The 27,433-nt window shown below is 33.0% G+C and overlaps 1 protein-coding gene across 1 annotated transcript; it reads left to right on the top strand.

The window, feature by feature from the left end:
- LOC139521127 (P-selectin-like) lies at positions 1-27,433 on the top strand. The gene is made up of 14 exons (XM_071314431.1): positions 1-312; positions 706-834; positions 2,150-2,248; positions 3,504-3,620; positions 4,375-4,592; positions 14,008-14,269; positions 20,352-20,447; positions 21,172-21,360; positions 21,915-22,100; positions 23,190-23,369; positions 23,613-23,801; positions 24,707-24,886; positions 25,518-25,694; positions 27,019-27,433. The coding sequence occupies exons 1-14, from the start codon at positions 6-8 to the stop codon at positions 27,351-27,353; spliced, it is 2,664 nt and encodes an 887-aa protein (XP_071170532.1). The 5' UTR covers positions 1-5; the 3' UTR covers positions 27,354-27,433.

Raw genomic sequence — 27,433 nt, 5'->3', positions numbered from 1 at the left:
TTCGAATGGTTTTGGGGATTGCCCCACCATTCATTAGCACCTGGAGAGCTGTTACAGCTAATGGAGACGCAGATGAAGTTGAATTCACAGTATCACATGATTTGAATGAATTACCAATGAAAGTTGATGTCCAAGTACGAGTGGAAATTAATAATACATATTTTTACTTCAATGCTCTGAATTCTGCACAGTCCGGAAGTAACAACAATGAATATGGTGGGATCGTGTACATGTTCGACGAGACTAATGTCAAAATAATTGCTCCTGGTCCGAGCAATTGTGGAACATGTAATGGTTATGTTGTATACCTAGGTATATTTTAATTTCAGTGACCTTTTAACCTTTCTCATGGACTCGGTCCGAACTTTTTAAATTATTGGCAAAGATGGTTGTCATATTTTGTATTGTGCGGACTATAGTTAAAAATTTGTTAGCCGTGCACTTAAAAGATACAATCCCCGAATTGTAAGGTTTGTCGACGATGTGTTATGTTAAAAATAGTAACATGGCATCTTTTATCAGTGACAGCTAAACTTTATTTACTTTATCTATTTTGCCTGATTTAGGACTTTGTATTCAATATACACTCAAATAGACCATAAGCATAGCGAGTATTTATCATACTAGTTATTGTAATTTGTATAAATATATTGTTATAATCATCAGTTGATTGAAAACAAGTTTTATCATTGAGTTTTCCTGTAGGCGGTGCCGACCATATAGGGCCTCCAGAATTTCCAAGAACATTCAAGACTGGTCATATTCGTATTCGGGCCTGGAAAATGTGCACATTTGGAAAACCATCTTTTTTGAAACGTATCGTGATAAACAACGGTAAGTATTGTTAATGCATACAGTAGGTTTGAATAAAAGGACACGTGGGTATATGTCAAGGAACTATGGATATACAAGTGAGAGGTTTAGCTAGCTATAAAGCAAGGTTTAATCCACCATTTTCTACGTTAGAAAGGGAAGTGTAACAAGTCAGGAATATGGCAGTTGGTATACATTCCTATGAACCCTTTTTTGAAAAAGGACGAGTCGTTCTTTGATATTATCCTGGTTATCAACTTTCTGCCCAGACACTGGTGACGTTTAACATGGGTTTTCAAATTCTACAATCCAATAAACTTCATTTTTTGACGCTAAATTACTGCCATATATACGAATTTGAATGAGAATAAAAAAGGGAATATTTTCATTTGCCTAGAATTGTATTGCCCCTGCAGCAAATTATGGACGCTAACATTATTTTCGTTTTTCTTTACGAATACTCTTAAAATCAATGTAACCGATTTGATGACGTCTGTGATCCTCGAAAGATAATAACAATCAAAACCAAGGAGTAATTAAAGACTCACAAAACCAAAGGACATTTACATCAACAGTTATAAATAATAAAAAAAGAAACAACACGAACTCCACTAAAAACCGGGAGTGAAATCAGGTGTTCCGGAAGGGTAAGCATTTCCTTCACCGTATACGGCACCTGTCGTGTTAATTGTTTTTCAGTTCGGTAATGATGGAAGGTTTATAATGACTGAGAAAGAATATCAGATATGATTTCTGACACACTTTTGTCATAATGGCAAATCAGCTCATGACCGTAAAATTTCTTGAGTGATGACCTTAATTTGATTGATTTATAGCCCTGTCTTAGCAACTTTTAAGAAAGCACAATTCCTCGTTTAAAACAATCAACGTACTTTGAGCTAGCTCTATAGTAACGTATCAATTGAGACACATATACTCCATAGGCTGGTGCCGCCGGGATGTTGCTACACAGAAATGGAAAGTTGACTATAGGAAAATTAAAGTCATCGCGTTTGTCATAAATTTTGGTATTTAACCTACTATCAGTAGTCATTTCGAGAAAATGGTCGAAATATGAAGCAGATTTATCTGTGTCGGAGGTATCTTTAATTTCAAGTTCACTTGGATATATTAAATGTAAGTGATCACTGAATCTATTATTATTAAGAGAAAGTACATCATCAATATACCGAAAGGTGAAATTATAGAAGAGCGCAATTGGTACCCATTGGGATTCGAATAGTCTGTTGGAAGACCAAACCTCCAAATTCAACAAATTATTAAAATCATTATGAGCCATATGCTTTCATCTTACACATAATTATCTACATTTCAGATATGAAAACATTTGGAACAGTGCCTCATACTCTCAGTAAAATCGACTTACTTATTGTGCATGTACAGTTACAAAATGGATACATCACTCATGCAGATGGTACGATTATTTGTAGTATTTTACTAATTTAGGAGGGAACATTTGTCCGACCAGAATTTTGAACAGGAATACTGATTTTTATAATTTTCGCTGATTTAGTATTGTAATTTTTCAATTGAACAGGTATCATGGTTTACCTGAAATATCTAAAGAGGCAAGTTACGAAAAACAAATGTGACAGACATGAACTGCTGGCTCCTGACTTTGAACAGATACACATACAATGTGGCGAGGTTAACAATGTTTGTAGGTTACCAGGGACAGTGGTGTTACAGAACAAAATATGAACAAATAATAAATTGTATTTGAAAACGGATTAACTCATCAAATTGATAAAAAGCAAAAAATATCTTATAAAATATAGACGGGACGTGGCAGAATATATCATAAAAAAAGACACACAGTACAGAATTAAGAGTACTCGCAGTCTTTAACAGCTATTTCTGATACAATAGCAACTAGTGAAAACCGTGTATCTAAATCTAAAATATCAGTCAGTACATATCCAAACTCAAATGGATTTAGTGTAAAGACAATAACCGTCAGAGTAAACATGGCTTGGTGCAATTCCAGATATTGTATCGACATATTGCAGTACCAGTAATTTGCATATGTATATACAATAATAAGTAGTTTTTTAATTATTAATTGGTATAATTTACTGATTCCAAAATCAATGTTTATACCAATAAAACAATATTTAAAGAACAGTGTGGATTTGGAAACCTTTTAGAATAAATTTATTTAAACGATTGATGAGTTTACCCGGATCGTATATCAATTCCTAGGCTCTTTTCCATCATTTTATAAAAGATAAAGTTTTTGTTTTCCTTCTTTCAACTTTCGCATTTCGTGAAGGGGTTTAGGTTTGTAGTTTTTTGTATATATTTCGTTTCTTGTCAATGTCAAAGATCTTTCTATTGAATGCATGTAAGTATTGCTGCATAGGTATTTGTCAAGAGTCATTGATTAAGATACAACATTTAATATATGTTTTTATTATTTAACATTCATCAATAACTTTTTATGAATAAAAAAACAACAAGAAATGAATATCAATATATGATAGTTTTGTTGGTAATTGGATGACGTGTCACATGATTCATGCAAATTGATCAAAACAAAAGTCAAAGCCAACGATATATCTACAAATACTTTAAGATTATATAAAAGTACAGTTTAACATATCTTTTAAGTTAATGCAATTTAAAAAAAAAAAAAAAAAAAAAAAAAAAAAAACAACATCTTTTTTCAGGATCAGCATCGGTATTGACATCTGATCAGCCATTTGGAGGAATAATGTTTGCTTATGATAACAGACAAATAAGGTTTTGGTCGCCGAAGAAGGGGACAGGTACCAACAATGCAAACGGTAATTAGACAAACCTGTTAATTCTTGGTTTTATACATGTACCAGCAATGCAAACGGTAATTAGACAAACCTGTTAATTCTTGGTTTTATAGCAATTACTCTGGCTGTCTAGCTGTCAATTCTAGAGGTGGATATTATTGATACTTTTATAACTGACGTTATTATGATTTACCACCAGCGATAGTATCAAACATATAGGTTGAAATGTTCGTGTGCAAGTTCAAAGTCACATTGAAATGTTCGTGTGTGCAAGGTCACAGTCACATTGAAATGTTCGTGTGCAAGGTCACAGTCACATTGAAATGTTCGTGTGCAAGGTCATAGTTACATTGAAATGTTCGTGTGCAAGGTCACAGTCACATTGAACTGTTCTTGTGCAAGGTCACAGTCACATTGAAATGTGCATGTGCAAGGTCACAGTCACATTGAAATGTTCGTGTGCAAGGTCACAGTCACATTGAAATGTTCGTGTGCAAGGTCACAGTAACATTTAAATGTTCATGTGCAAGGTCACAGTCACATACTGAATGACTACATCACTATATCGAAAAATTCGAAGTCGTGTTCCACTCTTAACTTTTTAAACCATCAGACAACTGGTGTCGCAAAAGGGAAGGAACACTCTCATTGTTTTTTTTCTTCAAACTCATAGTATGGCCTATTTATTATAAATAGAACGATTCTATCTAAATTCACGTACTAAATTGTCTTTTCTCCTTATATGTGTACCATTTAAAAAAAAACACTTTTCCAGGTGCACCATTTTCTGCAGTTGAAGGATGGGGAATTACTGGAAACGTTTATAATGATTCGAGTGTTGTTGCCCAGATATTTGCTTTCAAGTTCAGTGATCTTGAACGGAATCCATTCGCATATGGAACAGAACTTCTAAAGGGTCCAGGAACCACAGATTTATACAAGATTCTACCATCAACTGCTCCGGGAAGTGATGGTATAATCAATTATTTAACAGTAAGTAATACCGAGGTAGTGAAATTGAGGTTATACAAGATTCTACCATTGAGTGTTCCGGGGAGTGATGGTATAATCAATTATTTAACAGTAAGTAATTCCGAGGTAGTGAAATTGAGGTTATACAAGATTCTACCATTGAGTGTTCCGGGGAGTGATGGTATAATCAATTATTTAACAGTAAGTAATACCGAGGTAGTCAAATGGAGGTTTATACAAGGTTCTACCATCAAGTGCTCCGGGTAGGGATGGTATAATCAATTATTTAACTGTAAGTAATACCGAGGTAGTCACATTAAGGTTTTATTGGCACATTAGATGCATACATTCATATTATTCAATGATCTAATAATGAATGATATTAAGAGGCATATATTCCCTTGAGGCTATGAGGCAACTGCCTCGCCAATTTGTTTCTATCAATGAAATAAATCGATGAAAAAGGTAGATGACATAAGCAATGTATTATTAACTATAGAGCAGAGAGTGAAGGTATTGTTTAAAATATTTGACTTCTCTCTCCTTTAAACGAGCATTCATGAAATAACTAAGGTGGATTTCTTGCTTAAGAAAAGGATAATGTAACAAAAGTGATTCAAACAATATGTAACAAATATGACAAAGTAAAATAACGCAAATACCGAACTCCTATGGTAATCCAAAACGGACAGTCCCTTGAAACTGGCACGATGCTTAATAATGTCAAGGAACAGTAAATCAGCAATGTCACAGATTACAGAAAAAATTGGCATACAACTCTGGCTCAATGAACTTCAACTGCAAATCGAAAAAAAATAATGCATTTATCTTATTTATCATTTGAAATATTACTGTTGAATTCTTACAAAATGGGTGAACATTTACATTTATGACAATGAGGGTCGGTTGAAAACAAAACTTTACGACAAAAGAGATGATTTCAGCTTTCCAATTGTGAACTTTCCATTTCTAAGTAGCAACATTCCAGCAGCACCTGCATACGGGGTATATATCTCCCAATTGATACGATATTCCCGTGCTTGCATTTCCTATCATGATTTTCTTGATAGAGGTTTGCTGCTAACAAGGAAGCTATTAAACCAAGAGTTCCAAATGGTGAAGTTGAAATCATCCCTTCGTAAATTTTACGGACGCCATCACGAGTTGGTTGACCGTTATGGAATAACCGTTTCACAAATGATATCGGATATGTTCCTTACGTCGTAACTACAATCCCCTTCCCTTTCATGAATATGACCTACCGAATTAGACAATTTACCGGATTTGTAATCACATAAGCAACACGACGGGTGCCACATGTGGAGCAGGATCTGCTTACCCTTCCGGAGCACCTGAGATCACCCCTAGTTTTTGGTGGGGTTCGTGTTGTTTATTCTTTAGTTTTCTATGTTGTGTCGTGTGTACTATTGTTTTTCTGTTTGTCTTTTTCATTTTTAGCCATGGCGTTGTCAGTTTGTTTTGGATTTATGAGTTTGACTGTCCCTTTGGTATCTTTCGTCCCTCTTTTATATAGAAAGCACATAAAATTGGCGAAAGACCTTTTGCAATTTGTCCTAGAATCACCACATTTCGGATATTTACTCCATGGATTTATAAAAATAAAATGTGTTGTTGATTCATAGATTTCCGTTATAATGGTGCAATATAAGATAGGGTCACCGTCACCTCGATTTTAAGACAACTTTGAGAAGGATTTTCTATACAAATATTCACCCATATTAAAAGAAATCAATCTTCAATATTTTAAATAATAAAATATATAAATGAATTAATTTTTCAATTTTCACTTGTAGTTCCATGAGCCAAGGTTGTAAACAAAATTTAAGAAAAATCTGCGACATAGCCCATTTACTGTTCCTTGAACTAAATTTATGTTTACGTTTAGTAGATTTGGTTTTCAAAATCACTTGGCATTCCCATGGGAATCAACCGTTCTTCCGTCCAATCGACTTGTTCCTTGATGCATAGTTCAACTAGTAATATCCATCCATGCATCTTACAAACTTATAAAGTTACAAGTTTTAGTTGATCATAAACTTGAATATCATCAAATGTTATGGATTTAACCAAGATTGTGTTTGTTATTTTTGTGTTGACCATTCACTGTTGAGCTTTGAATATCGAGAATTAAATTGAATGCATAGTTTTATTCAAATGCGTCAAAGTATCTATTGCACATCAGAAAATACTATTAATATATGATAAAAATATGATACACGAGAATGAGAGAGAGAGATCAGAGGGAAATCCTGAAACTAAACATAAATGTAATAAAATTGAAATTGATGTAAAGGTATGCAAAATATTCTTTGCCAAATAAGATCAAATAATAATTCTATGATATTGATAAAGGCAACAGTAGTATACCGCTGTTTAAAAGTCATAAATCGATTGACAATGCGATAACTCTTCACACGAGACCAAAGTCACATAGATTGACAACTATGGGTTACTTTTAGTGAAAAGTGTGTCCCTTGATGTAAGGAAAACAACATTCAATAGATATAAGAAGTGGTATGAGGGCCAATAAGATAACTCTTCATCCAAGTTGTAAAAGTAAACCATTAAAGGTCAAAGTACGTCATCAACACGGACTCGTGGCTAAAATCGAATAGTCAGCTAGGACTAATTGTCCGGTCAATGAAATACCAATGCCACATGATGTGCGGACGGAAGCTACTAGTATCTTCAGCAGCACCAGGAGGCCGCGTGCAATCCGATCACATAGTTATTATAATTTGGGACACGAATACAATAATATGAACTTAAAACGAAGATATTGTTTTATAAAAGGGACTAAAATATTAATTTAAATCACAAGAAAAGGACATTAATGGTCATTGAGCGGAGAACTAAATTTTGTCCCCAAATTCGACTAGTTTTAGCTGAATAAAGGACAGAAAAGATTATCAAAGCAAGAGTAGTGGAGAAATGACTTTACAAAAGCATGTTTTACTTAATGACATTTTATTATATTCTGAAAATGAATCTTGCAAGTAGCCAGAGCAAGTGAAGGGGCCAAATGACACGCTTTGTGTAAGAGGCTGCATAAAAGGGGCTTACAAAAGGGGGATGTGAGATATAGTTTGTAAATAAAATGTGGCAAGACTAGGGTATTTAAAGATAAGTATCATGGCATTAGAATCACGGTTTATTATAAAATAATTACATTAGATGTATGTTTCATTATAATACTTTATTCTGATTAGCTAACAGCACATCACGTGTTATTCCGTAAGCAATTGTATCACTCAATAAAACTTTTCATTCATGATAGCACGTGGTCCCACAATAAAGTGCACAGGTGAATTAAATAAAAACAATATAAATTTCGTTTTTTCTTGATCATAGCTAAATAAAAATGTAATTATAAGTATTGAATGCTTCTTTTTGTAACTTTATAGGGTTGTAAAAGCGTTGACCATGCGTACATTTTTAGAATGAAGCGCTTCCGCGCTTCATACAAAATGTACTTCGGTCAACGCTTTTACACCCCAATAAATTTACAAAAAAGAAGCATTCAATTCCTAACAGTAAGGCACTTTGTATAAATAAGATTTGGGTGTTTAATGTTTGATGTTTAAATGACACAATTTCAACTATTAAGGTTGGGGCTATAACAGTTTAATGCCGTAAAAATGCCTTTCAAACGCCCTTCTTTAATATACCATGTTTAAAAGAAAATGAACACTCAACCGTATATATCAGATTTATGACATTTATTTTTAAGTCAAATTTACATGAGCTTGTGCCTTAAAGCAGAGATTGTCTGATGAAGGTGGGTTTATATGAGTATAATATATTCCTCAATAAAAATTTTTGAAGCTTTGAATAGTTCTATATATCGTCGCTGGGCTTCAAAAATGTTTTAAATAGTAATTTTTCAAGAAAAAAATATCTCACATACAGGCTTTGAAAATTTAGTCGAATAGTATGTGAACTTGAACATTTTTGTAAATGGCGGTGAAATAAAAGCTTTTACATTTCTAGATTACCCCAAAACCTAATTTATTTTCCCAGAAATAAAGAAATGTATAACTATTTGATTCCCAAAGCCATTATACAACAATTTTCAAGTTTACATACAACATTTTTGAAGCAAATTTTATTATTAACTGACATTGGCTATTTTGTAATATGTCTTATATTTTGATTGGTCTAACTGTATGCTATATCTGAATATCAAAGATTTCTTCCCGCCAAGATCATTTGTGTCAAAAAGTTGTTTTAGTCAAAAAAGGCATATACGAACTTTTGGAAGCCTAACGACGATATATTTAATGACTGTAATTAAAAATGGGAAGAAAGGTTTACATTTAGCTTGCCATATGAGTATAAAATGGTCCGAGACTACAATTGTCAAAGAAAGTCCATACTGTTGACAGTGGGTTACTTGCCATTAATTTTTATACCCCTTCCAAATTTATTTCTCAATGTTAAATGCCTCAAATTGCAAGTAGGGGTGAAATTTGGGTCTAGAATTTTAAAGGAAAGTAGTGATTTGGTCCAGCTGAAAAAGGTTAAATATTAGCACTTCGGAAGCTGTCAAAAGATTTCAAGACGCCCTAAACATAAAATTGTCCACACTTTGAGTTAGAGACGATGAAGTTTTCTATAATTTTGATATTATTTGTCCAAAAGTAGTACAACACACTGTAAAAGTTTCTTTGAGAAAGCGCAACAAGGTGGGATTTTTTAAAATTTTCATTTATGTTCTAAAAGAAATGCACTACGAAATAATTGTGGTCTCGGACCAAATGGTCACAAATCATGTAAGACTGGAAATATTTTTTTACATTTTAAACTTACAATTTCAACTTAACAAGATTGTGGACTAACAATTTAAGATTGCTAAAACATGCTTTTTAAATGTTCCTATTTATAATATTCGCCCCCCCCTGGGGCTTAGGTAGATAATATTACACGCACACACACGTACACACGAAGTGACATGCGCATTGTATTTGCCGGACAAATAGTCCTAGTACTATATCCGACTATCAATAAAATAGCAATTGAAATGGCTTAACTCAATCAAAAGACATATGAAAACAAACAAGTTAATACACTGTATGCATAAGTTTGATCTATGAGACAATGTACATACAGAAAGTCAATCATATACATCATATAACGATGTAAACTTGGCCAAAATGTAACCAAATAGAATAATGTACACAGGTAAATGAAAATAATTTTGTGGAGAAATGGAGATAATAAGAGCAATTTATATTGATACTAAAAATTGTCAAAGCTGGAATATATTATTCAAAGCGGTATGAAACGCAACTTTTTGCATTTGTAAATGAAGTAAACATTTAAATAAAGGCAACAGTATTATACCGCTGTTCAAAACTCATAAATCCAGGGACAAAAAACAAAATCGGGGTAACAAACTAAAACCGAGGGAAACGCATTAAATATAAGAGGAGAACAACGACATAACGCCGAAACGTAACACACACAGAAACGGACCAAGCATCAGACAAAACACCACGAGAATAACAAATATAACAAGAAAACCAAATACATGAATTTGGGATAGACAAGTACCGTGCCACGTGTGATCTCAATATCTCAAAAATAAGAGAAAACACAAACGACTCAACGTTAAAATGCAACACACACAGAAACGAACAATAATATAACAATGGCCATCTTCCTGACTTGGTACAGGACACTTTTAAAGGGGAATAAAAGTGGTGGGTTGAACCTGGTTTTGTGGCATGCCAAACCTCGCACTTTAATGGCAAAGTTAAATATAACATTGAAATGACAACATAATATTACAGGACTACAATACAAATAAATAGGAGAACATATTAGACAAAGAAAAACATGATTAATAGATAACAAAAAGCATCAGGTTAAAAATTCAATACGCCGAAAACGCGCCTTGTCCACACAGGACTTACAAGTGACGCCCAGATATAAAAGATCGAAAAAGTACAAAGTTGTACAGCACTGGAGATAAAAAGTTGAAAAGGTTTCGCCAAATACGGCATTGTTTTTATGCCCGGGATAAAAACATTCTTATTATATAGAACAATTAATATTCATGCTATTGCAAACAGTAAATTTTATCAAATGAATATGAAAGAGATATACATAAAGAAACTGAAGTATTAACTAATTACAGAAAACTAAACCCGAATACATAACGCCCAGATATAAAAGATCGAAAGTGAAAAAGGTACAAAGTTGTACAGCACTGAAGATCAAAAGTTGAAAAGGTTTTGCCAAATACGGCATTGTTTTTATGCCCGGGATAAGAACATCCTTATTATATAGAACAATTCATGCTATTGCAAACAGTAATTTTTAACAAATGAACATGAAAGAGATATACATAATGAAACTGAAGTATTAACTAATTACAGAAAACTAAACCCGAATACATAATGCTATTAAAGTTTAACACAGAATAGACACACCCGAATCAGTCCAGGCGTCAACGTAATTACAAAAATGTGACGTCACATACGATGGCGAAAAGGTACAAACGTTATGCCACATTTGAATTTATTAAATTTAGAAACAGCATGACGTCACATATGAAAAACTATCAAAGTGAGATAGAATTAGGATTGATTTAAGATTATATTAGAACTAAATACTGATAATTAATTTAAACAAAATGCATATTGCAATACTTATTAATAGCAGTTAACTGTAATATATATATGTCCAGTTTGTTATGAATCCAACTTCAAACGTAAATAATCGTACAAAATTTAATATAATTAATAAAGGCGGTGATTAATTTTTCTATCCGTAACACCTAAATATAATAAAAAGACGTCAACACATTTGACAAAATCCGATGAGAATTACAAATATAACATTAAACATGTAAACTAAATACATGAATTTGGGATAAACAAGTACAGAAACACGTCTTATAGTAATGCGAATTCACATTCAGCAAAACAGTCACAATCGGGAATAAGTCACGTTTGGTAATTAAAAAATTATACGAAATAGCTGTCTTTTTGCCTCTCTACATAAATGTCTTTATCAGATTCAGTTCTATTTTTAATTTGTTTTTTGCCATTTTCGATATTTTAATATTTCCCTATTTTGATTAAAGGTTACAAAATTATAGGTTAAATAATGGGAATTTGTTTGTTAAAGGACAATTAGTTCTATGAAGAGTTGATTTACAATTTTATTTATTGTTTCTTATTTGTAGAAGAGAGGGGCGAAAGATACCAGAGGGACGGTCAAACTCATACATTGAAAATAAACTGACTAAAAAATAAAAAGACAAACAGTCAAATAATAGTACAGAAGACACAACATAGAAAACTTAGACTAAGCAACACGAACCCCACCAAAAACTTGGGGTTATCTCATGTTATCTCAGGTGCTCCGGATAGTAAAAAGACCCTGCTTCACATGTGGCACGCGTCGTGGTGCTTATGTTATTACAAATCCGGTAAAAACTCGGTAGGTCACGTTCGTGAAAAAGGAAGGGGATTGTAATTACGAGAGAAGGAACATATCCGATATCATATGTGAAACGGTTATTCCATATCGATCAACCAACTCTTGATGGTGTCCCTAAAATTTACGAAGGGATGACTTCAACTTCAACATTTGGAACTCTTGGTTTTATAGCTTCCTTGTGAGCAGCAATCCTCTATCAATTATGTAGATTATAATATGTCTTGCCTTATTATGTAAACGAAACGCGCGTCTGGCGTACAAAATTATAATCCTGGTACCTTTGATAACTTTGTTTTGCTATATCTTACAGTTTCTATTTGTCTATCCATTATCATTTGGAATATAGGAGTACTCAGAGTAAAATCATCATTGTAGGACATTTTCTCCTTTAAGAAGTGAATCGACAATTTCGATAGACAAACCTTGTAATTGAAGGTAAACAAATTCACAAGGAAGTCAATTGACAATTTGCAGGAAAATAACAGTTGTTTTCTTATATATATAAAAAAAAAAAAAAGATGTGGTATGCTTGCCAGTGATACAAGTGACCAAAATGACACAGAAATTAACAATTTTAGGTCACCATACGGCCTTCAAATAAACTCATCATGGATACCAGGATTAAATTTTATATTTACGCCAGACGCGCGTTTCGTCTACAAAAGACTTATCAGTGATGCTCGAACCCCAAAAAGTTAAAAGGCCAAATAAAGTACGAAGTTGAAGAGCATTGAGAACCAAAATTCCTAAAAGTTTTTCCAAATAAAGCTAAGGTCATCTATTTATGAGGTAGAAAAGCCTTAGTTTTTTCAAAAATTCAAACGTTTTGTAAACAGTAATTTTATAAATATGACCATATCAATGATAATTCATGTCAGCACAGAAGTGCTGACTTTTGGGCTGGTGATACCCTCGAGGAATTAAAACTCCACCAGCAGTGGCATCGACCCAGTCGTTGCAAATAAACTCATCATGGATACCATGATTAAATTTTATATTTACGCCAGACGAGCGTTTCGTCTACAAAAGACTCATCAACAATCAGCAAAGCCCATACCGCATAGTAAGCTATAAAAGGCACCGAAATTACAATGTAAAACAATGCAAACGAAAAAATTAACGGCCTTATTTATGTAAAAATATTAATTAGTTCGTTTCTGTGTGTGTTGCATTGTTGTTTGGTTTTTTGTTGCACTTTAGTGTTTCTGTTGTTTCGTTGTTTTTGTCTTATATTTAATGTTTTTCCCTTACTTTTAGGTGAACCCGGATTTATATTTCCTCAATCGATTTATTACTTTCGAACAGCGGTATACTACTGTTGCCTTTATTTAGTCATAATGTTTCTTTATAATACTGGAACATCTTTATTGACTTATATTTCCCCTTACTCTTACTGTCATACCTAACACATGTAGCATTCGTAAAGAAAATTATCTGTAACGTAAATATTGTAATTTGAGGGCTATAAAGCAAAACAAGACGTTATTATTATTTTGATAATTTTTGCTCATATCAAAGTTGTTGATTTCAAGACATAAGGGAATATTATTGCAACCTTAATTTCTCGTCCATGTTCTGTTTTAAGCCATGGCGGCAATACACGTTGTGTGCCGGAAAACAATACAACACACACTGAGAAGAGGTATTTTAAAGAAAAGATTACGACGACCGATAAAGTTGTCGGACACAAAGTGATGATGATAATAATAAGTAAAATAATATAGCAATGAATCTTTTTATTTTATGAGGTTATTTATTAAATATGGTAAGTTACCTTATCTCATCTCCTCCGAGGTCATCTTTCATGGAAATGTGAGTAAATAAGAGATGGCAACACGATGGTATTTTGAAAGTTTTGTCTTCGAAGATAACGATTTCAACTTGCAGTATGTTTCGATTAATTACAAACAGTCACATAACTGTTATTTTAGTAATGTGCGTGTTCATTGTTCTTTTTTTTTTTTAGATTAAACCAGAAGAAGAAGTCGTGGACGGAAATTACGGGTATTCCTTTTTTGTACCAGGAATGATAAATGGTTTTAATGATTCCTCTTTCTATGGAGGATTAATGTTTGGCTTTTCATCTGACACAATCTATTTGTGGCGACCTCCTGATGATGGAAAAGGATGTTTGTTTGCCGTAGGCGGAGCATGGGGAAATGGGGCTCACAGTGAATGCAGCACGCAGGCTAAAATATATGCACTTGGAATAGATTCCAACTTTGAAGGTCAGTTTAATATGAGGCAGGCATTACCTGTAAATGGGGACGAAGTCTGTATGAATTATTTTGTTGTTTGTTCAAATTATTTTTTTTGTAACTTAAATATTTGTTAAAAAAGAAACGGAAATACCGTAACGTTTCCGATTTTGGTTCTATTGTTAGGGATTTTACTTGTGACGTTATTTAAGGTATGACGTCATGTTCAATGTAAACAAAGAAACGCAATACATCAGGTAACGTTTATTCATACCAAAGACAAAGAATGATTAAAAATGAAATATTGGTATTGTGTTCCTTGAGTTCGGATATTTTACTAGACTAATCAAAGTCTCACGACAACAAGACCGGAAGAAAGAAGTAGAGTTATGTGTTCTGCGCAGATTTGGAAATTAAAAAACGCGACAAAAAAAAAAAAATTGAACGATTTTGAGTTCATTAGTACAATGAAATAGTTATCAAAAGTACCAAAATTCGGGAAATTTTCCCGATTTTTTTTTTTATTGAATTTTCTACTGTAATAGGGGACTTCGTCCCCATATTATCACTTACCTAAGACAAAAAGTTCAGGCGCATACATGCGGCGGAGTTAATACATGTTTTATGAGATCTCGACCCCCTATTTCTCTATCCAATGTAGAATACGCGCAGTAAAATTTAAGTTTAAAAGAAGTCCGGGTCCAATAGGTAACAGAAAATAAAACTAAGCTAAATGACTATGATACAGAAATTGACAAAGACCTTTATCATGTTTATGTACTAGCAGTTACTGACATATCAGTTGCTGACGTATTTTTCGTGAAAACAGCTAGTCAAATATAAAACAACACCAATTAACCCTTTTTTACAAACCTGCTCGTGCATTTTTCATTGTTATTCAACGCAAAATAATTATCTAAGATACCTGGGACGATCTCATTTCACAAAGGATGTCTTTTGTCTACTTATTGTACCTCGAACTTATTTACCCGGTGTAGGTCTTTAAGTTGAGGTTCAATTTACTTAAAGTTAATCAGGCATGACTAATTAGATACGCCCTCTTAAAATCAGGGGGTCCGAAATAGGATCGGGAAAAAACACCAAGCAAAATACCATAATTTAAAATTTAAGAAATTTTTTGATTCAAAGTGCTTTTGGTTGCTTAAATATCTCCGATCAATAATCAAACGGTATGTTGTGAAAATAATAACCTGTCCAGAACCGGGAGATGTTGGCTGCAATAGGAATTTATTTATAAAAAAAGTCCATATCTCATTTACCTAGAGTGGCCGTTATTGATTTAAAATTCATGGCATTTTGTTTAAGGCATTCGTGTATCGTGGAGATGGAGAAAAAGAGGGAAAAAGGGCTAATAGCTAAACTTACGAATTTCGATCATCATGGTTCTAATCTATTCTATTACGGCATACATTTTACCTCTAGCGAACGCTCTGCCTTATAGAAAAAAAGTGCCACTCTAAAATTGTAAGCATTTGCTTCAGATTGATCCACTTTGCATCTAGTCGTGAATATGCATGACATATTTGCCACTGGACACAAAGGAGCAATAAATTAATCAGCTTCATTTAGTGGTGTGTAATCATTTGTCTTCAGTTGATATTTGTCTCAGTCAGTTTTCCATTCTTTATATATTTTATTTTTATTTACATTTAAATTTTTAAGCGTAAACTTTAGCATTTCTTCAATCATTTTTCTCTTTGCATCTAATCTTTTTTTTAAAACATTAAAAACATTGTCGTAGTACACGGGGGTTACATTGTATCCTTTCCAGCAAAACTAATAGGAGTGGGGATTAGAACTGAAAAACAATCTTCATTGAGTGGCAATAATTCATATATTGAAGCGTACAATGACGGCTGTCTCGTCTAGGTGACAACATTTGCTGTTTCAAGTTTATTTATATCTCAGAATGGTATAACAGTTGTAATAACAGCAAAACAATTGATAAAAAAAATGTTGACAACAATTTATAAAAGGATTCAACTTATTTTGGGCGTTTAATTTTTTGATAGTGTCTTGCTGATCGGTTTCGTTATATTTTTCATCTACTATTGTCCTAGCAAAAGTCACAAAAATGTTGTTAAAATCAGCCATGCGACTTATTTGAAAAGATTTAGCTGACCTTTCTTGTTGTTTACACATTTAAATCATTCAGCTCGTGCGTAGATCTTCTTCCCCTCTAATGTTTTTTTAAGTTATAGATAGCGTAAAATTCTCACTACACCAGGCATCGGATATACATTCCTATTATATTTCGATCGGGCTCGGGGATCTAAACACCCCTTTTTGTTCGGAGGTCTTTTAATATCAATATTAACTTATCACTGAACTTTTACTATTACATATCGGTTATTTCAACCTCATTATGTTATCGTTTTAATTTCTATGCTTTTTGTAGTCTTAGCAGGTGAATGAATTAAAGAAACTTTAAATTGCATATCTCATATATATTGTTTACACTGCTTATAAATACCAGGAATATAAAGTTGTGTACGACTGACCTGCGTTTCCCCGTCATTGACTCGCGAATCAAAAAGGTTTAAAAGTCCAAATAAAGTACAAAGTTGATGGGCATTGCGGAATAAAAATTATGAGAGGTTTTGTCTACTGTAACTACTTTAATCTCTTCTTAGGGTAGAACATACTTAATATTTCCACACGTTCGAAGTTTTGTAAATAGTTGAATTACAAATGATACTTCATGTCAGCACACAAGCACAGTAGTTGACAACTGGGCCCAAAGGAAAAGATTACATCTCTAGTTTTTTGTTGCAATTTAATTTTCCTTTTCAATGTACCCTCATTAATAATGAGAAGCTTCTATAATGAGTTTGAAACGTCCCGTGCCTAAACTAGGTCCGAGACCACAATTGTCGTCCCTTGATTTTCGGTGTTCTAGTCCCTACTGTTGACAGTGGGTTACTTGCCATTAATTTTTATACCCTTTCAAGATTTAGTTCTCCATGTTTAATGCCTCAAATTGCAAGTAGGGGGGGGGGGGGGGGGAGGGTTGAAATTACACTGTAAAAAAATTTGGGTCCAGAATTGTAAAGGAAAGTAGTGATTTGGTCCAGCTGAAAAAGGTTTAAAATTAGCACTTCGGAAGCTGTCAAATGATTTCAAGCCGCCCTAAACATAAAAATTGGCCATATTTTGAGTTAGAGGCGATGAAGTTTTCTATAATTTTCATATAATGTGTCCCAAAAAGTAGTACAACACACTGTAAAAGTTTCTTTGAGAAAGCGCAGGTGGGATTTTTTTAATTTTCATTTATGTTCTAAAAGAAATGATTGTGTTCTCGGACCAAATGTAGCAATATTCCAGCAACACCTGTGCATGGAGTTTAAATCTATATACTCTCAAGTTGATTTGAGTATTATTTAGCCTTTTCTTGTTCTAACAATATGGTAATTTATAAAACTCCACAGCCTTTCACCTTGTTCACTTATATTTTACATTTGGATACCATTTGGATACTTGATACTGATTCGTTGCATACAGTGCTAGGGCTGATTTTCCTTAAGCAAATTGTTAAACAATGATATTAGATAATACAAACACAAACACCGACTTATGCAAACACATCTTTTAGTGCAGGCTCGACTTAGTGTCTCAGCACTGGTATTTGTTTAGGGTTGTAAAGGTTTTACGGACTTTATGTAAATAAAAAGCACTGATACATGGACAAACATGCGAGTTATCTGTGTTTTAAAAAATATGTGGATTTTCTGTAAAAGTTCTGGCTTGATTCGCCATTAACTCTCCATTTTTGTTTCAGCTTTTAAAAGACAATAAATGAAACAAGGAACGTTACGTTTCACTTTGGATGGACGTCAAGTTGGTTACTTATTCCCTATTCCCTATTCGTTACCTATTCCCTATTCCTTTTCGTTACATATTCCCTATTCCCTAATCCCTATTCGTTACCTATTTGTTACCTATTCCCTATTCCCTATCCGTTACCTATTCGTTACCTATTCCCTATCTCCCTATTTGTTACCTATTCGTTACCACTCACTTTGGTATATAAACAAAATAACTCGTCTCATGTTTGATATTTTTGCTATTTAAGTTTTTACAGCATGAACATTTCTTGATACACAGCCCTACAGAAGGGATCATAAACAATAATATTGGATTGTTGTCATATAATTGAGGTAACCCCTGGGTTATAAGTTATTAGGAAAAGATCATTGATAATGCCCAGCATTTTACATTGATGCAGCAAATATGAAGTGATGGTACACAACAGTTCACAGAAGGTTGTGTTCTTCTTGGAGATAGTCAATACCCAACATCTTTTAATAAGAACCGTAAAAGCACATCAAAGATGCCAGACATGATTTTTCTATTAAAGACCCCTCGTAAGACGGAATTGAATTTTCGTGTTCGAAATTTATCAATGAAAAAGATAAAACAATGAGTACATTATCAAGGAATCAAAAACCGAAATTAAGAGACATTATAAAAAGTCACAATCCAGCATGTGTTATATATTTTTTTCGTTCGTTTTTTGTACATAAATTAGGTCTTTAGTTTTCTCGTTTGAATTGTTTGACATTTATCATTTAGGCGCTTTTTATAGCTGACTATGCGGTATGGGCTTTGCTCATTGTTGAAGACGGTTACCTATATTTGTCAATTTCTGTGTCATTTGGTCTCTCGTGCAGAGTTGTTTAATTGGCAATCATACCACATCTTCCTTTTTATTTATATTAACTCTAAATAAGTACTTTCGTAGCTTAGCGCTTATGACTGATTAATACTATAACTATCTACTACTCAAAACAAACAATCCATTCACACTCTATTCTCCCAGACGCCTGTACCCACTATTTTTGACATTTTTACCTATTATAAAATTGAGAATGGAAATGGGGAATGTGTCAAAGAGACAACAACCCGACCATATAAAAGACAACAGCAGAAGGTCACCAAAAGGTCTTCAATGTAGCGAGATATTTCTGCACCCGGAGGCGTCCTTCAGCTGGCCCCTACACAAATATATACTTGTTCAGTGATAATGAAAGCCATACTTAACTCCAAATTGTACACAAGAAACTTAAATTAAAAATAATTCAAGACGAACAAAGGCCAGAAGCTCCTGACTTGGGACAGGCGCAAAAATGTTTATGAGATCTCAACCCTCCCCCTATACCTCTAGCCAATGTAGAAAAAGTAAATGCATAACAATACGCACATTAAAATTCAGTTCAAGAAAAGTCCGAGTCTGATGTCAGAAGATGTAACCAAAGAAAATAAACAAAATGACAATTATACATATATAACAACAGACTACTAGCAGTTAACTGACATGCCAGCTCCAGACTTCAATTAAACTGATATGTATGTTTTTATTCGTTCACATATTGTTAAAAACAGGTTTAATCCATCATTTTCTACATAAGAAAATACCCATACCAAATCAAGAATATGAAACTTGTCGTCCATTCGTTTGGGGTGTTTGAGCTTTTGATTTTGCCATTTGATTAGGAACTTTCTGTTTAGAATTTTTCTCGGTGTTCAGTTTTTTTTGTGATTTTTTCTTTTTCCGACCCAAAGAATCTAGACACCATTATGACCCTCTCAACACAAACACCTATTAGAAACACTCTATAACCACTGTGGTATTTTTAGTTGGTCATTATCTTTAAGCGGAAGTATGATTCTTATCAGAATATCACCTTGCCTTCTCCGGGAGTCGAACGCATGAGCTCTGTATTACAATTCAGCGCTGACAACAACTTTCTTGACCCCTGACACAGAGAGACAACGTAAGAGCTGCATGGAATATTCAATCTAATATAGTTTCGTATATACTTTATATGTCATTGTATTATACTAATGTTCTCTGCTATCTATACATGTTTTATATTATGTAATATATGTTGTTAATTTTTCTATAGCATGTCTATGCTTTTGAAATAAAACTTCATTCATTCATCCATTCAATGCTCTACTAACTGATCATAACGAGTACTTCGTTAGCACAGCTAATATTTAAAGGAAAGCGCCACTATAATTAGTAAATATACTTCTTAGAGATCTGTAGTTTCCTTCTACCAAAAATACAATTATAACTGTTTTTTAGAGGATGTATGTGAAGGCAAGGGTTGCTCAGCAACAAGAGTAGGACCCATGTGTGATTGTGGTAGCAGCGGTTTTGAAGGCCAGTTTTGTGGTAGTCGTACGTATTCTGGTGTTTCTAATGTTAGTTAACGATGAAATCATTTACCGTGACTTCGCTGCATGCATTTTATCATTTAAATTCATCTAAATTAAAAAAAAAGATAAACAATAATTTTTATAGTTGGTTATTCATGTTTTAAGTGGAAAACAAGACGACCGTTTTGAAATGGATCTTGTAATTGGATTCATTTACATAGGGTTGATAGAAAATCTGAATCATAAATAAAGGTCATATGAAACGAATGACTGGCGAACAATAATATAAATCAAATTCTTGAACCAATGCATGCATAACACATAACACTGAGTCTTCTATGCACAATTTTATCAGTTTTAACGTATCCCTATCGTATCATCGTCAAATAATTTCATTTTACTTGGTTATTTTTGTTGTGAAACTGTGAAATAATAAATGGTCGTGTTTTGTCACCTTTAAATCAGGAAACCACGTGTTTTATATGTACAATAAGATACAGGTTATTTTTGTGAAACTAAAATGAAGATAAAAATAAATTATACATGCTATAATTCGTTTCCTTCTGAATTTGACAATTATTTTTCAAACGAATTTGTCTTCGCATTTAATTTGACTTTTCGAAGCACAATTTATAGTTGTATTTGATCATTATCATTTTACATCGACATCAAATTGTCAAAGTTGATACTGTATTTTGATTTGTACCTTGCAAAAATAATAACTAGACACAACTTATTTTTCACAGCCATAGTATGTGATGCACCAAATGATTTTAACGCAACATTAGTTCGACCTAGTTCAGCTGCTATGACTTTTGTTTTCAACTCTACTGTACAGTTTTATTGTATTGCTGGATACGAACCTGTCAATGGTAGTACTGTAAGAACATGCACACTTAACAAAACATGGAGTGAAGAACCATTGGAGTGTGACCGTAAGTTTAACGTCACTTATCTCAGTTTCAGGTGGTTTTAAAAGTATTAATATTTTTTTTTCAAAACTAATTGCGTCGATAAAGAAACCTCAATGATTTTTAAGCATTTGAGGATAGTTTGTTGACCATGGCATTAACACGTTTTACTGCTTTGGATAAATGGAAAAGTGGAGTTCACAAATTTTTCTTTGGATATGTCAGTAAATAGTTTTGGTCTTCGAGATCCATTTTGTTTTACTATTCTTAAGAGAAAAAAGATAACGCTCTATACTTACGCGTATACAGTAGTTTCACAATTTCTTGACAAATATGTAGAAAACCATTTTTTTCTCTGCATAATCTTGAAATTAATGCAGAGTATATAAAGACATTTTTATGTTGGTGATGAAAATGGAGATGTTTTTTTTTAATTTTATTTTCGAGATTGTAATCATCCTATATGTTTTGAAAATCACTGGACATAGAGAATATGCAATAATGGTGAAATTCTAAATAATCAATAAAGGCTCGTCGTTTTTCATACTTCAGAAATTATAATAATTGTTTTGTAACAGGAATTTCCTGTTCGACCCCTGACGTAGAACCAGGTTCCAAAAGCTATATTAAGACACTATCATCTCTGAAGTTTGAGGGTGAAGTCATTTATGGTTGTGATCCTGGCTACGGCATTATGAATGGCGATGTGAAAAGAGAGTGTGAGGCTAACGGTAACTGGAGTGGAATAGCACCATTCTGCAATGGTGAGTAAGAATAAGTAAAAAACAAGGAACATATTTAAGGTGGTATGGGTGTCTTCCTCCATCTTGGATTGTAAAAAACAGAGAATCAAAGGTCCAGATTTTCCATCAAGTTAGCAAGATTTGATGCAGGAATGCAGATGTTTAATGTACATTTTCATTTTATAAAAGTACCAATTTATAAGAATATTACTTCTAAATATTGATATTTTTGCAAATGTTAATTATTTTTGGTTGTTTTTAATTTTTTTAAAATTGGCATTTTAAGGTGAGGTAACTCTAAAAAGGTGCATTTTCAGAAGGATTCTGTATTGAATTTTCCTATTTTGTATTTTAGCCGGAAAAAAAGTACGGTGACCCTATCTTTACTTTTGATATTCTCAAATCAGTGTCTGAAAGCTATCTTTTCCTGAAGTATTTAACAATTCTATCATTTTGTTTAGTTTCTCATCACAAAATGGTGTTTTTTCCTGTATAATCCATACAAAATGGGTCATTTTGTCTCGTCCTGTAGCTTGTGAAAATGCGCGGTGACCTATCATTTTTATTATATTTTTCAACATCTATCAATAGATACAACGTTTTGGCAAAGTATGAACAAATTCTATCATTTTTATTTTAGACTCCCATACCACCTTAACATTGCGTTTTGATCTGTCTAATGATTTTTTTTCTACTAAAAAATATAGATTTAGAATGATTAGGGGATTATGTCTTTAAAATAACAATCCAATTAAAAAGAAAAAAAAATGCAACACCGACGGCATACGATATTTATATCAATCTGCAGTTCGAATCTATATAATAAATATACGACTGGTTCTAACTGATCATACATAATGCTAACCGAAATAATCATTTACATGACCTCGACAGAAATGAGCCTACTCGGAGTTCAGTATTTTTGTGATTTTACTTTTTACTAACTTTATTTTGTTACTATTGTTTTTAATCATTGTTTGCCATTTATAAGAGAAAACTTGGAGTTGCACAAGGACCTATATTTCTTTGTCGTTATTTTTAATTAAATTTTTCATCTTTTCAATAGCTTTGCATATCAATGTAAATAAACTAAAATTGTTTAAATTTCAGTCTCATGTGGTCAACCGACTAACAACGGTGGTGTAGAAAGGATAACTTCACATGGTGGTAACGTTGTTGGTATCTGGGCTAATTACACATGCGCAACAGGACACGAGAATATGACAGGAAGTGCCAGTAGGTTTTGCCAGATGAATGGTGTTTGGACTGGTACTCCTGTGTCTTGTGCAGGTATACTGTTAAAGTAAAATTGTAATAATTATGGAGCCCTTATGCTAGAAAAATGCTTTACAATTCCATTTCTCGACCCTAAGCATCACATTGCTGTAATAACCCTTTACAATAATTTAAACATAGTCTACAATAGAACACTGTTCCATTTATATAAATGTTTGATTATTTTCAACATTTTTATAAAATTACACTGTTCGTTCATTATATCTCTTTTCTCCAATGAATCGATTTTCTTTGCAGTGAAGTATTGTGACATTCCAGTAAATGGCTCCAACTCTACGCTGATATATGCATCTACATTTTATAACTCTGTTGCTACATACACTTGCGAGGAAGGATTTGTGAGCAATATCAATCCGAAATCATTCGTTAAAACTGCTAAATGTATGGATGATAAAACCTGGTCTGATTCTGCTCTAGACTGTCAACGTAAGTATTACGGCAAAGTAAACGAAATAGAAAAACAAATAAATCTTGTGCAGCTTTATTTTTCAAGGATGGTCTCTACTCTGCTTCAAAATAACAAACTTTTTAAAAGACTGCTATTTAAGAATTGAATGCTTCTTTTTGTAACTTCATATGGGCGTAAAATTGTTGACCGAAGAACATTTTGTATGAAGCTTGGAAGCGCTTCATTCTAAAAATGTGCGCACGGTCAACGCTTTTACAACCCTATGAAGTTACAAAAAGAAGCATTCAATACTTATAATAACATGTTTTAGCTAGGATCATGAAAACACGAATTTTATCAATTTTGTATTTAATTCACCTGTGCACTTTATTGTGGGACCTCGTGTTATCATGAATGATAAGTTTTATTGTGTAATGAAATTGCTTAAGGAACAACACGTGATGTGCATTTAGCCAATCAGAATAACGTATTATAATGAAACATACACCTTATGTAATTATAAATTGATAGTATACAAATAAAAGGACAAAAAAGCAGAAGGAAATGAAAGGTCCGTGTCCTTACTTTTGAGATATAAAGCACTTGAAATTTGATGGGAAATACATTTGAAATTAATACCTTTTTTCTTTCAAAAACTAGGAAAAATTACACGGCCACATGACAAAATAGGAATAAAAACACTGTCAGCCAATCAAAAGACGAGTTATATCCTAAATTAAATTATTTTGAAATAAGACAATTGACTTTGGATCAGATGCATGTATTTTAAATAATTAAAACAAATACGAGGATGTGTTTTACCCCCCCCCCCCCCCCAAAAAAAAAAACCAAACAAAAAGAAGCGAACACAAGAATATGTAAAAAAAAACACAAGAAAAATTACTTTTGATGTGAATATTTATTGATTGATTTTTCTTTGCAGCTGTTCAATGTTCACATCCAGTACATAGTACCTATGTCCAGCCTATAGATGTTATAATATATGGATATAGGGACGTAGTTATTTACCAGTGTGTTGTGGGCTACATGTTGGGGAGTGGTGACCTAATAAGAGAGTGCCAGGCTAACGGTACATGGACAGGTGATCAACCACATTGCAAAGGTGTGTATTCTACGATTATTTCTTAACCAATGAATAAATAACTACTTACTCATTCGACAATGCCAGAAGATTACGCAGATATTATTAGAAATGTAATTTGCTACTTTGTCAAGATTTCTGTAAATGTCTTAATATGAGGTCGGGGGAACTAAAGTTATACAGTTGTCACAGAAGGTATGAAAATCTTTAAACAATAGTTAAAGCATCCAACCGTTATATACTGTTTTAAAAAATTGAGAAGGAGCTATTACAAAAGCATTATTTTACCTTAGTCGTATTTGGCACAACGTTTTTGGAATTTTTCGTCCTCAATGTTATTCAACTTTGTACTTGTTTGGCTTTATAACTATTTTGATCTGAGCGTCACTGATGAGTCTTATGTAGACGAAACACGCGTCTGGCGTACTTAATTATAATCCTGGTACCTTTGAAATTTTTTTTTTAATATACTTTTGAAATTAACACCACATGCACATACAGTTGCATTATTACACCTTACTTCAATTTCAGGGAAGAAAATGAATTAATTAATTTATTGTGTTGAGATATTTATAAACAGTAAACGTCGTAGTTTAAACAATATTTCCCTTGGTTATTTGAAATCATATTATAAATATAAGTTGTTTTATAGATATAGAATGTCCGGCACCCAATAACATAACTAAAGGTGTAATTATAACCACTGGTAAGGTGTATGGTGCAGAAGCTATAGCAGTGTGCGATTTTGGTGCTGCTGTCATGTCAGGAAACATTGTACGCATGTGTGGATTATCTGGTACCTGGGTCGGGACAGAACCAGTATGTCAAGGTACTACACGTAAAATACATTTTAAATGCAATTTTAATTCTGAAAAAAATACATCAATTTTAGTTTTGAATCATATTATTTTAGATAGTTCTAATAAACTATGCAACCTGTAAAGCATATGCCATTGACACTGTATATAAGTATATTTAGAATTATGTGAACATCAAACACATTTAGATTTAAGATTAATTAAGTGGTGGACTTCATAATAAAGTGTTTTGAATACACCCAAATCAGTGTAAATGAGAAGGATTTACCAAAAGGAAAAAGGCGCAAGTTTTATTTTTGAGCAACACGACGGGTGCCACATGTTTAGCAGGATCTGCTTACCCTTCCGGAGCATCTACGATCACTCATAATTTTTGGTGGGGTTCGTGTTGCTTATTCTTTAGTTTTCTATGTTTTGTCATGTGCACTATTGTTTGTCTGTTTGTCTTTCTCAAATTAATTCATGGCGTTGTCAGTTTATTTTCGATTTATGAGTTATGGTATCTTTCGTCCCTCTTTTGAAGTGTGACAGACCAATTTATGGCAGAGACAACGACAATAAGACCATCAACACTCAACACAAACATGAAATTATATTTAAACTTTACCCTTGCATGGATCATCGAAGATTTATATAGTCTTACTATGTAATAATTTTATTTTTCCTTGGCTACCTATGAAATGGCGCGAAAGAAAGTAGTATATAATTTTTTAAAGGAAATATAACCTTGCGGTGCAAAGGAAAGATTGGATTTAGTAAAAATTGGTACAGATGCTATGCGCCCTGTCATTAACTAGTTAATAAATTGAAAACTCTGGACTAAAAATAAAATATTGAATACCATATTAAAAATTTCATTTGTGTAATTTTCATTTATATTGTGTCCATCAATCTAGAATCAATGCAGATTCTTTATTCGATTTTACATTTCTTAAGTCATCCATTAACAATAGAAAGGTACAATTATGTTTACCTTTTGACGGTATAGACTAGAATATCTTTAATCTCAGTAATACGCCCATTTTCGTATTTGTTCATGAACAATTGTTTTTTTTAATATTTCAACACAGGAAATGTTTCAGCGCATGAAATCTTTTGACAGTATTCCTATCTTATTTTAAATAATTTATACTTAACTGTCTTAAAAGTTTAATCAGTTTTCCATACCTAAATACCAATTGTTTTTTTTTTGGTGCGTTTTTGTTTTTCATCTATTCTTCACTACATATTTGTATGAACATTCTTTAACAATATCAATATTTGAAATCAGTAGCATTTTATCTCCTAAATGTATTTTGTAAGCGAACACTTAAACAAAATTCATTTCAATTGTAGATGTGTATCAAGTTTTCCTAACGGTAAACACCACAGGCATTGGAAGTACCAACTATAGCTACGATTTGGTTAATCTGGCTATCGATGTGACATCGCTTTCTAGATATAAACGATCAAAGAAAAGTGTTTACTACGACAAACGATCTCATATTGCCATAGGAGCATGTGGGCTATTCGTTATAATTGCAGTGGTGACTTTTATTTGTTCATTAGATCTCATTACGTTGAGTTCACAGTTGAAATATCTGCTAACACTACCTGAAAAGGTTTCTAAGAGGGTCTCCATGGCAAAGAGACCTAAAATAGTACACAAAGTATTTGTCACACGGAAGTAATATAATCAGAGAGTTAAAATATCTATAAGTCAGTAAGGTGGCAGAAACCAGTTATTTTACAATAAATCTTTAGAATTTCA

Source organism: Mytilus edulis, chromosome 4 (genome assembly GCF_963676685.1).
Source record: "Mytilus edulis chromosome 4, xbMytEdul2.2, whole genome shotgun sequence".
NCBI lineage: Eukaryota > Metazoa > Mollusca > Bivalvia > Mytilida > Mytilidae > Mytilus > Mytilus edulis.
This window is presented reverse-complemented; position numbering and strand designations above follow the sequence as displayed.